Genomic DNA, 14912 nt, shown 5'->3' on the forward strand with positions numbered 1-14912 from the left:
ATATGATCTAAATTTGATATCTCCGCTACGTTGCAGTTGCATTATGAAGCATGGATAAGATTTGTTGTTGTCAATGTGCTTGCAACTGCTGTTTATGCCTTGTATGGGCAGTACCACGCAGATACAAGCACTGTGGTTTATCAGAGGGCACCTGAAACTGAAAGCGAATCTTGTTAATGCTACACTATTATAGCTGTGTTACTTAAACAGTGCAAGCCATTTGTTGAGTGTAGATAGCAAGTTTCTGTGTTGCGTGAGAGACCTACAAATTCTGTTAGTGTAAGGGATTGAATGGTATGTGAGGAATTTAGATATTATTATTGTAATTTGTAAATAAAACTTGAATATATAAGTATGCTCCTGCATTTCAACTGAAGCCTTGAGAATGACTGAAAATCGCTATTGAGCTTTCTTTCTTTTCCTTCATTATACCCAGGAGGAAAAATGAATTGTTTTTTTTTCCTTCATTAAACTACATGCCGTTTAAGGGTAACAAAAACGTCAGCCAATCCCTTATTAAAATGGTTAAACGACGATTGAGTGAGTTTTCCTCTCTCTCTCTCGCTCGCTCTCTTTGTTCACATCATCTGAAGAAAAGAAGAAATCTCTGATCAGAGAGAAGGGCGAGAGAGAGAGAGAGAGAGAGAGAGATCGAATGGCAGAATTTGTGGAGGCTGATAATGCAGAGGCAATAATCGCGAGGATCGAAACCAAATCGCGGAAGATTGAAAGCTTACTCAANCTTCTTTTTGGTTTTTGATTGCATTATTTAATTGTGATATGTCTAAGTCTTGAGAGCAAATGTTGTGATATTGTTGCTGCGATTTTTATGCAAAGTCTAGTCTTCACCGTAAGAGGAGGTAGTGTGATACATGAGAAAGTGAATGAGGTTTTGTATGAATGGGAACAAACTCTATCTACCCACTGTGGGAATGTCTGTGCTCTTTCTTTTTTGTTTATGTGGAAGTTTATTAGGTTTGCTTGAACGGTGTTGGAACAGGTACTTGTACAGAGGCCTTTCTACTGGGGACCGACCCACTTGCGATCAGTGCTTGAAGATTCACGAGAAACTCACTGAGAGAGCTGGTCTGGGTTGCATTCTCCGCTGTCTTACTGATACTTTAAACACCGTTTGATTTGATCCATTTCTTGTAACATTGCCACTAATGTACTCTTCATTGATATATGCATTTTCCCTGAGGAAGCATGTCTCAGTTTCATGTTTTCTGTAATTCGCACAAGAATATTAATCAAGCCTCAAGACTCGCGAGAATCATAAACATTGAGCATTTACCAGTTTTAGACTTGTTTTTTTTTTTTTTTTCCAATTAGCAAACAGATGCTTGGTCCCGACGTTGATAACAACAACAAGTCATTCATGTGTAACACAATTCTTTCCTTTCTCCAAACACCCAACTAAAACAATCTTAGCCGTTTATGAATGTTTTCCGGAATAAACTCAAACCATAAAATATACTGAGTGTTTAGGCGGGCAAATAAGACTCCAGCATCAATTTGGCTGGGGAAGGTGTCAGAATCTCTACGATCAGGTACGTGTATTTCCACTCATTCTCTGCCTTGTCTTTAAACATCTCCGTGTACACTTTCCCCGCTCCTTGAGTCCCACGGATGTAGAAGTTTACCTGAAGCATATTCAATTTTGATAAATTCACTATTCTGTTTCCTCGATTTTGTTTCTCAATTTATATAGCAAGGATGTGACTCCAAGGCCACAAGGGGTGAACTACCTCAACATGCTCAACTCCGTCTTCATCTGTAAATACTCTGTTGGGTATACGTTGACGAGCAGCTCGGTTTCTAGTTTCTTGTCCGTAGCCTTTGATGGGGGATCCAATCCTAACCCTCACCTAATTAACAAGACAAAATCTGAGCATTAACACAGATACTTTCACCACCCCTTTCCGTTATGATCAATCGATGGAGTTACTTTCTTATTTTACCTGACCATCATCTTGAATTCTCTTCAGGGCTTTGTCAAAGATCTTGTACCTAGAATACAGAATTAATGGTGTCTTTAGATTACTCCAAATCCTAGTGTCCTAGCAGATAAAATGGAAACGAGAGTTCTCAAGTCTCACTCTTTTGGTTGAAATATGAGCTCTTTAAACACACCGTACCCAGCAGCTCCGGCAACCCCAAGCCCAGCCAGAATAACAAGACTGTAGGAAGCACCTTCTGTAAAGGTCACCGGTTTCTCAGGGATGTGGTATGTAGGAGAATCAAAAGGATCCTCCACAGTCGTCACCTCTTTCTTAGCCTGTAAAAAAAAAAAATTCAAAGAGTTGGCAGTAATGTTTGAGACGCTATGCATATCGGGATTAAATGACATAAGTTGTCTCTGTCGCTTTGCGTTGTGATAAGTGGCGAACTTGTAAGAATAAACACAAAAAATGTTGGAGGTCAAAAGCATATATATTCTTATGAACAACACCTTATTCTGCTGATTCCCAGGTGCTTTAGAAGTTGTTGATGCAAAAGATCTAGTAAGGTAAGATGAGTTGATCTTCTTTAGACGAGTTTCCGTACATATACTTGCTTGGGGGCGAAACAACAGTCCTGCAAACAGAGATCATTGTCAGAACAACAACTAGACAAAGACTGGGATTTGAAGTTTTATATTATAACACATGATAATCGCTGACCAATAGCTCCAGCGGAGTCCTGGATAAGAAAAACGATGAGAGCTAATTAAACTAACATATATACCCCCAAAAAAAAGGGTGTAAGTAGGCAAACAAAATAAATGTTGTGTCTACCAGACTCGTGAGACCCAAACCAGTAATGGCCCGTCTTGATGCTCCTCTTTGTAAAACGCTTATCAACTGCATCGAAAGGGGAGAAAAAAAAAAAAAAAAAAAACAATTAAAGGGAAGAAGACCTTTTGAAGAAAATAGAAACCAGCGAGTATGATGAATAGGACTAGAAAAAGGGGTCAAATGTTTGTTAAAAACGATCAAAGGGTAGGTGTGTGTATTCTTGTTACGAGAGAGAGAGAGAGAGAGAGAGAGAGAGAGAGAGAGACTCAATTCAAACAGGACTAGAAGAACCTCAGTGCAGATATTGGAAACCTTGTACTTATTATATGCAAGCAATTCCATGACTAAAGTGGAAGAATTATTAGCTTTGAAAAGAGACTAGCCATTCTTTTTAACGATGCTGAGTAATAAAAACCGCCAGAGTGGGAAAAATAGTATTAAATGGAATACAAAAAAAAATCATAATTACGCAAGGAACTGAGCAAAAGAGGAGAAGGCAGAGAGAGAAACCGATTTTGGGATTCCAGAAAAAGGTTGTGAAGAAGCGGAGGAAGAAAACGAAGTCAGTTTCGACTTGGATTGGCGGCCGATGGCCATCGCTGATCTCCTCAGAAGGTTCATCATCATTATCTCGTATCTGGTACCACAAAATTTAGTGACAGGAGGAGAAAAACTTGAAGCTTTGTTTTTTTTTCTTTGACGAGCAAGGCGAAGCCGCTTCTGTGGGGGTAGGTAGACACGTGACAAAGAAGCACGCACGTGCACGCTCTTCGATTGGGCTTGCGCTTTGGCCTCATGAGATAAAAGCAAAAAAGCCTTGTTCATTTTTTCCATTTCCTCAAACCGAACGGGCTTTAGCTTTTTAAAGCCCAATAATAAAAGATAATCTTCTTCTAAGTAACTCGCAACCTCAACCAATGGAAGTGCAAACATGGCTGTCGCGCTGCTCTCGGCCTGTCGTCCTCCTCCTCCTGCTGCTCCACTCCGCAGTCGTCGTGGCGCTTTTCGAACAAGCTGCTCAATCTTTGCGAATCCAGCACAACGAGCCAAGCGAAAGCTGCTGAAGCTGATCTCGGAGGAGGATCGAGGTCTGAGAACCCAGAAAGACGCCACGAAGAGAGACGCAATCGTGAATGCCATCGAATCCATGGCGGTAATCGGCCGTAGCTCCATCACCACAGGCGACTCTCTATCTGCCACGTGGCGGCTCCTTTGGACGACGGAGAAGGAACAGCTCTTCATCATAGAAAAGGCGGGCTTGTTTGGGACGAGCGCCGGAGACATTTTGCAGGTGATCGATGTAAAGAAACGGATCCTCAATAACGTCATCACTTTCCCGCCGGACGGTGTTTTCTTCGTACGCTCTGATATCCAAATCGCTTCCCCGCAGAGAGTCAATTTCAGGTTCCAAAATCCTTTCAAAATTAGTAACGGAAACAGAGAGAGAGAGAGAGAGAGTAGCTTGCTTAATTGGATTGCGTTTTTGTTTGATATTTCAGATTCAATAGTGCGGTGTTGAGAGGGAAGAACTGGGAGCTCCCACTGCCACCATTTGGGAAGGGCTGGTGAGTTAGTTATGATCTATTTACAAAAAACAACGACCTTCGCTGCTTCTGAATGCTATATATATGTATGTACATATAAAGAGAGAGAGTTTTGGGTTTGGGTTCCACAGGTTTGAGAATGTGTATATGGACGGTGATATCAGAGTGGCCAAGGACATCAGAGGAGACTACTTAATTGTTGATCGTNTCCTTTCTAAATTAGTGATGGAAACAGAGAGAGAGAGAGAGAGAGAGAGAGAGAGAGAGAGAGAGAGAGAGAGAGAGTAGCTTGCTTAATTGGATTGCGTTTTTGTTTGATATTTCAGATTCAATAGTGCGGTGTTGAGAGGGAAGAACTGGGAGCTCCCACTGCCACCATTTGGGAAGGGCTGGTGAGTTAGTTATGATCTATTTACAAAAACAACGACCTTCGCTTCTTCTGAATGCTATATATATTATGTACATATAAAGAGAGAGTTCGTTTTGGGGTTTGTGTTCCACAGGTTTGAGAATGTGTATATGGACGGTGATATCAGAGTGGCCAAGGACATCAGAGGAGACTACTTAATTGTTGATCGTGCTCCTTATAACTGGACAGAATGATTTGTATGTATTTACGACTAGGTTAAAGCTTTGTTTGTTTCTTTCTTTCTTTCTTGTATGATAATACACCGCTTCAATTCCTCTGAATAATCATCCTCTTTTACCATTGGTCTCAAATAGATGAGGCAGGAATGTAGGGAGGGAGAGTAATATGAAGGATCATTCAAAGTGTGACCCTTGAGTATATTTTGGGTTTTTGTCTCTGTTTGTTACAAACACACCACCCACATTTTCTATGCCCTTTTTTTTTTCCTGTTATCTTCTCTGTCCATGAGTTAAAAAGGCCAACGCTAATCCTTGGTGTTTTGTTTATTGGGAAACTGAAAAAGAGGTGTTGGCGTCCGCAAGGTTAGAGAAACGAATGGAAATAGGCAAAAGCACAAGGCGGGCTGCAAATCAGGGCAAGGCAACAGTGCTTGCTCTTGGTAAGGCCTTCCCTAGCAATGTCGTTTCCCAGGAAAATCTCGTGGAGGAGTATCTCCGTGAAATCAAATGCGATGACCTTTCTATCAAAGACAAGCTGCAACACTTGTGTAACTTCGTCATTTCCCTCTACTTTCTTTGTCAACCTTTTCCTTTTGAGCACCTGTTCAAAGATAAGCACGTATACGTGTCTTGTTGATGTTAGGTAAAACCACAACTGTGAAAACACGCTACACAGTCATGTCTCGGGAGACGCTGCACAAATACCCTGAGCTAGCAACCGAGGGCTCCCCAACAATCAAACAGAGGCTTGAGATTGCAAACGAGGCGGTTGTGCAGATGGCATATGAAGCTAGCTTGGTTTGCATCAAGGAATGTGGGAGGATAGTGGAAGATATCACTCATCTTGTCTATGTTTCCTCCAGTGAGTTCCGTTTGCCCGGAGGTGACCTCTACCTCTCGGCACAACTGGGCCTTAGCAACGAGATTCAGAGAGTGATGCTGTATTTTCTGGGATGCTACGGAGGTCTGAGCGGGCTGCGCGTGGCCAAAGACATTGCTGAGAACAACCCAGGGAGCCGGGTGCTGCTCACCACCTCTGAGACTACGGTTCTGGGGTTCCGCCCGCCCAACAAAGCTCGCCCTTATGACTTAGTCGGGGCTGCACTCTTTGGAGACGGAGCAGACCCTACAGAGTCCGAATCTCCCTTCGTGGAGCTTCACTGTGCTCTGCAGCAGTTCCTGCCTGGAACGCATGGGGTGATCGACGGGCGGCTGTCAGAAGAGGGCATAAGCTTCAAGCTAGGAAGAGACCTCCCTCAGAAGATCGAAGAAAATGTCGAGGAGTTTTGCAAGAAGCTGGTGGCAAAGGCGGGTTCTGGCTCTGGTTTGTTGGAGTTGAATGACCTTTTCTGGGCAGTTCATCCGGGTGGACCCGCCATCCTGAGTGGGATAGAGACAAAGCTGAAGCTGAAGCCGGAAAAGCTTGAATGCAGCAGACGGGCGTTGATGGATTATGGGAAAGCAGTAACACCATCTTCTACATAATGGAAAAAGTGAAAGAGGAGCTTAAGAAGAAAGGCACAGAGGGAGAAGAATGGGGTTTGGGCTTAGCTTTCGGACCGGGAATATCGAAGGCTTTCTCATGAGGAGTCTCTAAATGTCTATGAACCGGAGATTTGTAAACAAGTAAAATACAGTATGACAATCGGCACGTTAACTATTCATGAACCGATGCCAACACACACATGTATATGTGCATATGGTTGTATTAGTTTTGCTCTACAATGGTAAATCATACAGTTCCAGTGAGTCTAGGACACTCGGTTAAAAGTAATGGGCCTTCATGCATCCACGTAGTAATATAGTTTCATCCTTACAAAATCAGAATGTCGTTTTCTCTGGCTTTAATTTATTCACCGCTTTATCCTCCACTCTTTCTTCGATTCTAGCAAAAGAACATACTAACATAGTATAAATTTTTTAGGGAATCCTACTACTAAACGTATGACATCAAAACTGTGAGTTATATAATTTGATTCTCACACTTAAGCTGTCAACAAAACATTCAACAGGTGTTAAGCAAGCCATTAAAAGAAGGGGCCTATATAATAACTAATACATATGGTTAACGATTCAAGTACCATGTCCCCCACTTGTCCATTACGTGATTACTACAAAAGTTCACATAAAAAGTTCTTTTTAAGAAAGAGAAGAAGAGGATCTCAATAACACAAAATAATCTTTTAAATTAAAAATACACTCAGAATTAAGATGAGCCAATGTGTTCCCAACTGTCACATAGATGATACTCCTGCAGCCGCAGCAGCTACCACCACCGTCCGATCCACTACAGCAGCCGATCTCCCCATGTAAGCACCTTAATTTATATATATCATCTTGACAATAACTCTTTGTTGAGTATAATTTGTTTGTATGCAGGTTAGACTACGAGGTAGCCGAGCTGACGTGGGAGAACGGGCAACTGGGCTTGCACGGTTTAGGTCCACCGAGAGTGACGGCTTCGTCGACAAAGTACTCCACAGGCGCCGGTGGAACGTTGGAGTCGATAGTGGACCAAGCTACTCGCCTCCCGAACCCTAAGCCCACTGATGAGCTCGTCCCATGGTTCCACCATCGCTCTTCCAGAGCCGCCATGGCCATGGACGCGCTTGTCCCTTGCTCAAACCTCCAGGAGCAACAGAGCAAGCCCGGTGGGGTTGGCTCCACCCGAGTGGGGTCGTGTAGTGATGGTCGTACCATGGCCGGTGGAAAACGAGCCAGAGTGGCGCCGGAGTGGAGCGGGAGCGGGAGTCAGCGCCTGACCATGGACACTTACGACGTCGGTTTCACCTCAACATCCATGGGCTCGCCTGATAACACCATCGATGATCATGACTCAGTCTGCCACAGCCGCCCACTGGCAAGAACTATATATAGAAGAACTATAGTTATATCCCCTTTTTTAAAAGCAAACAATGAATTAAAAAAAAAACTGATAAAAACGATAGATGGAGGACGAAGAAGAGAAGAAAGGCGGAGGCAAATCATCAGTTTCAACCAAGAGAAGCAGAGCCGCTGCTATTCATAATCAATCCGAACGAGTATTCACCTTAAACCTTCTTTTTTTTTTCTTTTTCAGTACTCTTTTTCAAGTTCTATGTAGTATAACTTATCTATGCCGCTCCTGCATGGTCATTAATTATATATTAACATGCTTGTGACTTTTTTTTCATTAATTTATTTAGTTTAAGGATATTCACAGCCCTTTTGGCTGATCAATTTTCTTGCAGAAGAGGAGAGATAAGATCAATCAAAGGATGAAGACTTTGCAGAAAATGGTTCCCAATTCCAGCAAGGTACGTACGTATGTACTCGTCGTTCTACATGCATCATAATAGGTGGCTAAATCATCAAAGTCTTATTGAGCCTGCGTACGAACTACAGTCAGTTAGCTGATTAGTATAATACTAGTAAGTAGGTATACATGAAAATAGCTAGAGGGGATGATATGAGAGAAAAAAAAATGGTGGACCAAAGCAAAGTGAATGCATCGAAAGAAATGGACCTCATACGATGATTCTACTCCACACACTTATGCTCAATCTTTATATTTGGTTGCCCCCTAAAAAACTTATTTTACATCTCTTTATTACTTGGTCCGACTGGTCCATTCATATATCCCTTAAATTATTTTATGCCTCTGTCGACTCAAAAATCAACACAATCTATATCACATGTATTATAATTTATATATACGTAAACACATGCTTGACTAAATCCGTATGGCATGTTCATTGGTTTGGTTAGTTATAGTAGATATAAAGAGTGTGATTTGATTTCATTATTATTTTGGATTTAGACGGATAAAGCATCCATGTTGGATGAAGTGATAGAGTACTTGAAGCAACTTCAAGCACAAGTGAGTATGATGAGCAGAATGAACATGCCTTCCATGATGCTTCCTATGGCCTTGCAGCAACAACAACAACTACAAATGTCTCTCATGTCCAATCCCATGGGTTTAGGGATTGGCATGGGGATGCCCGGTCTCGGTCTCCTGGACCTGAATTCTATGAACCGAGCTGCTGCTGCCACTCCTAATATACATGCCAACATGATGCCAAACCCATTTGCGCCAATGACTTCTCCATCGTGGGATGCTTCTTCCAACGATACTCGATTTCAGTCTCCTTTAATTCCAGATCCTATGGCCGCCTTTCTTGCATGCTCGTCACAGGTTGACTTTTATATATATATATATATATATATATATATATCTAATCATTAGTGCTTCATTTTGTCAACAAAAAAAACCCAAAAAAATGAACATGCATGACCATAATTATATTTCGAAATATTGCAGCCAACGACGATGGAAGCATATAGCAGGATGGCTGCATTATATCAACAAATGCAGCAACAGCTTCCTCCTTCGAATTCAAAATGATTATTTTAAAAACATCCATCGATCGTACGTCAATATATGTGTTTAGTCACCATACACTATATATATAATATATATTTATATTAATATTCCATCATAATTAACTTATATGTATAGGCTACTCATGAATTATGATTATATACGTACTTTAAAAAAAAAAAAAAAAAATCGTGTTGTAATTGGATGTCGTATGTCCGACAAATAATAATGGTAATGTCTGAGTGAATTTGTAACTTCACTTTACATCCATAAATTAAAAACGAACTGATCTATTTTTTGTTAGATAAAGTGTGTTCAATATACGTAGAGTCTAGTAGATAGTCCTTCGTTTTCACGAATTTAATTATGTCAGTCGTCGTGAGAATAAGTGAAAAGTCGAAATGGAGTAGACACAACAAGACCATATGCTTTGTCTGCAAAAGTCCACAATAATTGTTGATAATGTTATTATTCTGCTACAAGGAACCAAAAAGAAAGGGAATATTTATTTTTAAAGGTGCCGTAAATGATTGGGTGTTAACAGGTCAACTTGCCCCTGACCATTACCACACGTTTGTTTGTGAACAAATCAAATTATTAATAACGAAAAGTGACTCATAAAATCATGAGATAAATGCAACTTAAGTAGTGATCCAATCGTCAACACAAGGCACAAACCCTATCTATTTCTCCTTTTTTTATATTTTTAATTACTTCTTCTTAATTTTGCTGATAAAAAGATCTCATTTGTCCTTTTACTATTAAAAGAATGTACAATCAATATATAACTGAACTTTGATTTGATTTAAAATGTTAATTCTGGGACGACGATTTTGAGCGAAATACACTTACGATTTCATATACCAAAGAAATCAAAGTATATATAGCATCCGTGTATACATAAAAATAATTATCTCCAGTCAAAAAAAGAAATTGTATATAAACGCATCCAAATAAAACCATAATTAGGTGAATCTGTGGCAACAACATTTTTACTTACATTTATATTTATGTTGTAAAATATTTAGAGTGGATCTTCCATAACCGGCACTTACACGGTCCATACACGGTCATGTACGTCCAAGACCATAAGGCTCATCGGCCACCGTTTTTAGTTTAAGTCGGTTTATGATTCCTAATGTAATTGGGCTTTGCATTTGACTATATATATGTAACTTCTATCTGATTATATGAATAAGAATAAGAGAATTTCCACCTTCGAGTTCTCTAGTTTTATAACACGTTACCAGCACGACTTGTTCTAAAGTCCAACTGAGATAAAACCCCAAAAACCCTAAACCGCTGCCGCCTTCTCTCTATGTTCGTGGTTATACTTGGTGATCAGTTCCTGTTCGTAATCCATCCGAGTTCGTGGTCCGTTTCTGTCCGGGTGAGTTCTGTTTGGAGATCTGTTCCTGTTCAAGCTGCAGTTCGAGTTCGAGATCGGTTCTTCCTCCTGCCCTTGTCCGAGGTTCGTGATCAAGAGAAGTAAAACCGAGGTCTTTAGCTCCCGGTTCATATCCAGTCAACCCCCAAACGGCGAAAGATAAACAATAATCAAACCCCCCTTAAAACCTATGAAATCGAATCTGACCTCAAACCTAATGGAACACTAAAAACCTACAAGCAAACAATCAAACTAACAAAAGCTTAAGATCCCTAAAACACTAAAACTTTAAAATCGGATTATGTGAAGTTTATGGTTGCTAGATTGCTTGCAAATTGAACCGTTTATATTATAATTAAAATCCGGTTGATTGTTGTTGCTTGATTGTTTCATATGTTGCATGCATCCTTGAGATTAAAATCGAACCTTGCATAGATAAAAACTTGAATCAATTATTGCTTAAATTGTTTCTGTAAAATTGGCTGCATGAATCCTAAAAATCGATTGCATAAATTTGTTCTAGGTTGTTAAAATTATTAGTATAACTTCCAAATTAATTTTAGTAATTATCCTAAAACCTAGAAAATATTTCCTAAAATTTTCCTAATTAAAATAGGAAATTCAATCTAAGAAAAAGGAAACTCTTAATAAAAGGAAATTGTTGCATGCTAGTATCTATCTAGGTTTGTTTGTTTTTCATGCATACCAAAGCCACGAAAATTATGAGTAAAGGCAAGGCATGGTTCGGTCTCAAATACCGCATGACCTGAGTTGAAATTGATGGCATGGTTCGGTCTCAAATACCGCATGGCCTTAAAATTGTTGCATGGTTCGGTCTCAAATACCGCATGCTAATGATCGGATGTTTGTTCTGTACTGTGCAGATGGCAAAGCTGAACAACCTCTCCTATGCTGTCTTGAATGTTTCTGGAGACAATTATTTGCAATGGGCATTGGATACTAAGATCATGCTGAAATCAAAGGTTTTGTGCAAATGCATTGAGGATGAGGTTGAATGTACAGAAAAGGATAAGTACAAGGCCATTATGCATATGCGCCATCACCTTGCTGAGAGTCTCAAGAACCAGTACCTCACTATAGCGGATCCTCTTGACCTTTGGACAGAGCTGAAAAGCAGATATGGACACTAAAAGACGGTGCTCCTACCAAAGGTTCAATTCGAATGGAAAAACCTTAGGATCCAGGACTTCAAATCTGTGGATGAGTATAAATCAGAGCTATTTAAGATAGTCTCAATCCTGAGGTTGTGTGGTACTGAGGTTACAGAGAAGGATCTGCTAGAGAAAACATTCTCTACTTTTCACACTAACAACATACTGCTTCAGCAACAGTACCGTGAAAAGGGGTTTAAGACCTATGCAGACCTAATCTCTTGTTTACTACTAGCTGATCAGAACAATGAACTATTGATGATGAATAGTGCATTGAGACCTCCTGGTACAGCCCCATTACCAGAAGCACACAAGGTGGACATGGCAAATAAAAATTCCATAGAGCCTAAAGAGCCCAAAGAACCCAAGGAGTCCAATTACGTCTATAGAGATAAGCACCATGGTCGTGGCCATGGTGGAAGAGGACGTGGTGGTCGTGGACATTACCAAGGGAACCGATATGATGGTTATGGCCGTGGAACCCGATCCGACTTAGGTCGTGGTCGTGGTGGTAGAGGCCGCGGGTCTTTCAAACCGCAACACAAGGCTAAATCGGTTTGTCACCGATGTGGTATGTCTAATCATTGGGCCAAGATGTGCAGAACACCTAAGTATCTCATTGACCTCTATCAAGAGAGTTTGAAGAAAAATCCAGAGGCTAACCTGGTTCATCTCGATGGTGAAGAAGATTTCAACCATGAGAATGATGACCAACTTGACTATGAGACTTCTGATTGCCTAAAAGAAGATAACTAAGTTTAAATGTTGCTTTGGTTTAATTTCTATGTTTTATGCTTTATATTTGATTGGATAATTATTTGGTTTAAATTCAATGTTTTTCCTTCAATACATATTTGCTTGTTCTATTAAAGTTTAAAACAAAATCATTGTCCATTATAGAAATGGCTGAGGACAAGAGTGTACTTGTGGTGGATAGTGGATCCAGCCACACAATTTTGAAGGACAAGAGATACTTTGAAAAATGCCAATGTTAGTACAATTGCGGGTATAGCAAGCCTAATAGAAGGCTACGGCCAGGCTCATATATTATTACCTAATGGCACACATCTTGAACTAAGTGATGCTTTGTATTCACCCAGCTCTAAGAGAAGCTTATTGAGCTTTAAGGACATTCGATTGAATGGTTACCATGTTGAAACAAAGGATGAAGGAAACAAAGATTTTCTATATATTACTGAAATCGTACAAGGACATAAGAAAGTCCTAGAGACTATACCTGCACTAGCCACTGGTCTTTATCATGCTAAGATTAACATGATAGAATCTAACTTGGCAAAGAATAAAATGTTCAATGAACAATTCACTCTATGGCATGACCAGCTTGGCCATCCGGGTTCTAAAATGATGCGTAAGCTTATTATCAATTCAAATGGGCACACTCTTAAAGAGAGAAAAGTTATCCCTAAGAATCTCATGTGTGTAGCATGTGCACAAGGGAAACTTATTATAAGGCCATCACCAGTCAAAGTAACTAAGGAGACTTTGAACTTTCTGGAAAGGATACAAGGAGATATATGTGGACCAATACACCCATCTTGTGGGACGTTTAGATATTTCATGGTCATGATTGATGCATCGACCAGATGGTCGCATGTTTGTTTGTTATCCACAAGGAACCTAGCATTTGCTAGGTTGTTAGCTCAAATTATAAGACTGAGAGGACACTTTCCAGATTTTCCACTTAAGACTATACGTCTAGACAATGCTGGTGAATTTACATCCCAAGCGTTTAATGAATATTGTATGTCCATGGGGGTGAGTGTGGAACATCCCGTGGCACATGTCCACACACAAAATGGATTAGCTGAATCCTTCATTAAACGAATACAACTAATTGCTCGACCATTGCTAATGAGGTCGAAGCTTCCTGTGTCGGCTTGGGGACACGCAATATTACATGCTGCAGAGCTTATACGCATCAGGCCATCTAGTGAACATAAGTATTCACCATCCCAATTACTAACAGGTCATGAGCCAGACATATCCCATCTCAAAAAATTCGGGTGTGTCGTTTATGTACCGATTGCTCCACCACAGAAAACTAAGATGGGACCTCAAAGGAGGATGGGAATATATGTTGGATATGAGTCTCCCACTATTATTAAGTATATTGAGCCAACTACAGGTGATTTATTTAAGGCCAGATACGCGGACTGTCAATTTACAGAATCTGAATTTCCTATGTTGGGTGGAGAGACAAGCAAGCTGGTTAAAGAATTATCATGGAATCAAACATCCTTAAATTAGCAAGATCCTCAAACTCTAGCATGTGATGCAGAGGTTCAAAAGATTATTCATTTGCAAAAGCTAGCTAATCAATTGCCAGATTCCTTTGCTGACCCGAAGAGAGTAACAAAATCGTACATACCAACTTGTAATGCACCAGTACGTATTGATGTTCAGAAGGAACACAATCAAGTTGCTACAAAGTCTAAGCCACGTTTAAAACGAGGTAGACCATTAGGTTCCAAAGATAAGAACCCTCGGAAATCTAAGAAATGTACAAATCAAACCGAGGTTAAGGAAAATACAGACATGGCCGCGGCAAATCCTAAGGTACTGAATTAGGTTTGGGACGCTGAACCTCAAGGACCTGAAGGTATTGATAATAATGAGATCTCAATCAATTATATCATGTATGGAATTCAGTGGAACCGTAAAGATGTCGACATCGATGATATATTTGCTTATAAGGTAGCACTTGAAATAAATGAGGATCATGAACCCACGTCTATATTAGAGTGCACTCAAAGTAAAGATTGGCCAAAGTGGAAAGAAGCCATTGACGTGGAGTTGAACTCTTTAAAGAAAAGGAATGTGTTTGGTCTGATCTTAAGGACACCATTCAATTTAAAGCCAGTTGGACATAAGTAGGTCTTTGTAAGGAAGAGAAATGAGAATAATGAAATCGTGAGATATAAGGCACGGCTTGTAGCACAAGGATTCTCTCAAAGACCCGGAATAGATTATGAGGAGACATACTCCCCTGTGATGGATGCAACGACTTTTAGATATTTATTAAGTCTGGCTATAAGAGAGAAACTGGATTTGCGGTTAATG

General features: G+C 40.2%; 3 protein-coding genes and 1 pseudogene across 3 annotated transcripts in view; 3 read left to right on the top strand and 1 right to left on the bottom strand.

Moving 5' to 3' along the window:
* LOC104705255 (actin-related protein 2/3 complex subunit 5A) overlaps positions 1-1273 on the top strand; it is a 7109-nt gene extending 5836 nt beyond the window's left edge. Inside the window, exon 5 of the mRNA XM_010421221.2 lies at positions 1138-1273. The gene's annotated coding sequence lies outside the window, so the exon portion shown is untranslated. The remainder of the gene's footprint in view (positions 1-1137) is intronic.
* On the bottom strand, positions 1356-4181 carry LOC104705259 (probable mitochondrial import inner membrane translocase subunit TIM21). The gene is made up of 8 exons (XM_010421226.2): positions 3288-4181; positions 2778-2843; positions 2664-2682; positions 2453-2577; positions 2100-2278; positions 1962-2010; positions 1749-1868; positions 1356-1643 (listed from the first exon to the last, which is right to left on the bottom strand). The coding sequence occupies exons 1-8, from the start codon at positions 4104-4106 to the stop codon at positions 1485-1487; spliced, it is 1536 nt and encodes a 511-aa protein (XP_010419528.1). The 5' UTR covers positions 4107-4181; the 3' UTR covers positions 1356-1484.
* LOC104705256 lies at positions 4609-6683 on the top strand (annotated as a pseudogene).
* On the top strand, positions 6974-9546 carry LOC104705260 (transcription factor UNE10-like). Its single transcript, XM_010421227.2, has 6 exons — positions 6974-7218; positions 7289-7769; positions 7858-7950; positions 8140-8205; positions 8709-9086; positions 9213-9546. The coding sequence occupies exons 1-6, from the start codon at positions 7121-7123 to the stop codon at positions 9294-9296; spliced, it is 1200 nt and encodes a 399-aa protein (XP_010419529.1). The 5' UTR covers positions 6974-7120; the 3' UTR covers positions 9297-9546.

The sequence above is a fragment of the Camelina sativa genome, chromosome 8 (assembly GCF_000633955.1).
Source record: "Camelina sativa cultivar DH55 chromosome 8, Cs, whole genome shotgun sequence".
Taxonomy (NCBI): domain Eukaryota; kingdom Viridiplantae; phylum Streptophyta; class Magnoliopsida; order Brassicales; family Brassicaceae; genus Camelina; species Camelina sativa.

Coding starts and splice junctions, on each gene's coding strand:
- LOC104705259 (XM_010421226.2), bottom strand. CDS start 4,106: ATGACGTTATTGAGGATCCGTTTCTTTACATCGATCACCTGCAAAATG. Junction 2,844..3,287: donor TTTCTGGAATCCCAAAATCG/GTTTCTCTCTCT, acceptor CTTTCGATGCAG/TTGATAAGCGTTTTACAAAG. Junction 2,279..2,452: donor CTGGGAATCAGCAGAATAAG/GTGTTGTTCATA, acceptor TTTTTTTTACAG/GCTAAGAAAGAGGTGACGAC.
- LOC104705260 (XM_010421227.2), top strand. CDS start 7,121: ATGAGCCAATGTGTTCCCAACTGTCACATAGATGATACTCCTGCAGCC. Junction 7,219..7,288: donor ACAGCAGCCGATCTCCCCAT/GTAAGCACCTTA, acceptor GTTTGTATGCAG/GTTAGACTACGAGGTAGCCG. Junction 8,206..8,708: donor TGGTTCCCAATTCCAGCAAG/GTACGTACGTAT, acceptor TTTTGGATTTAG/ACGGATAAAGCATCCATGTT.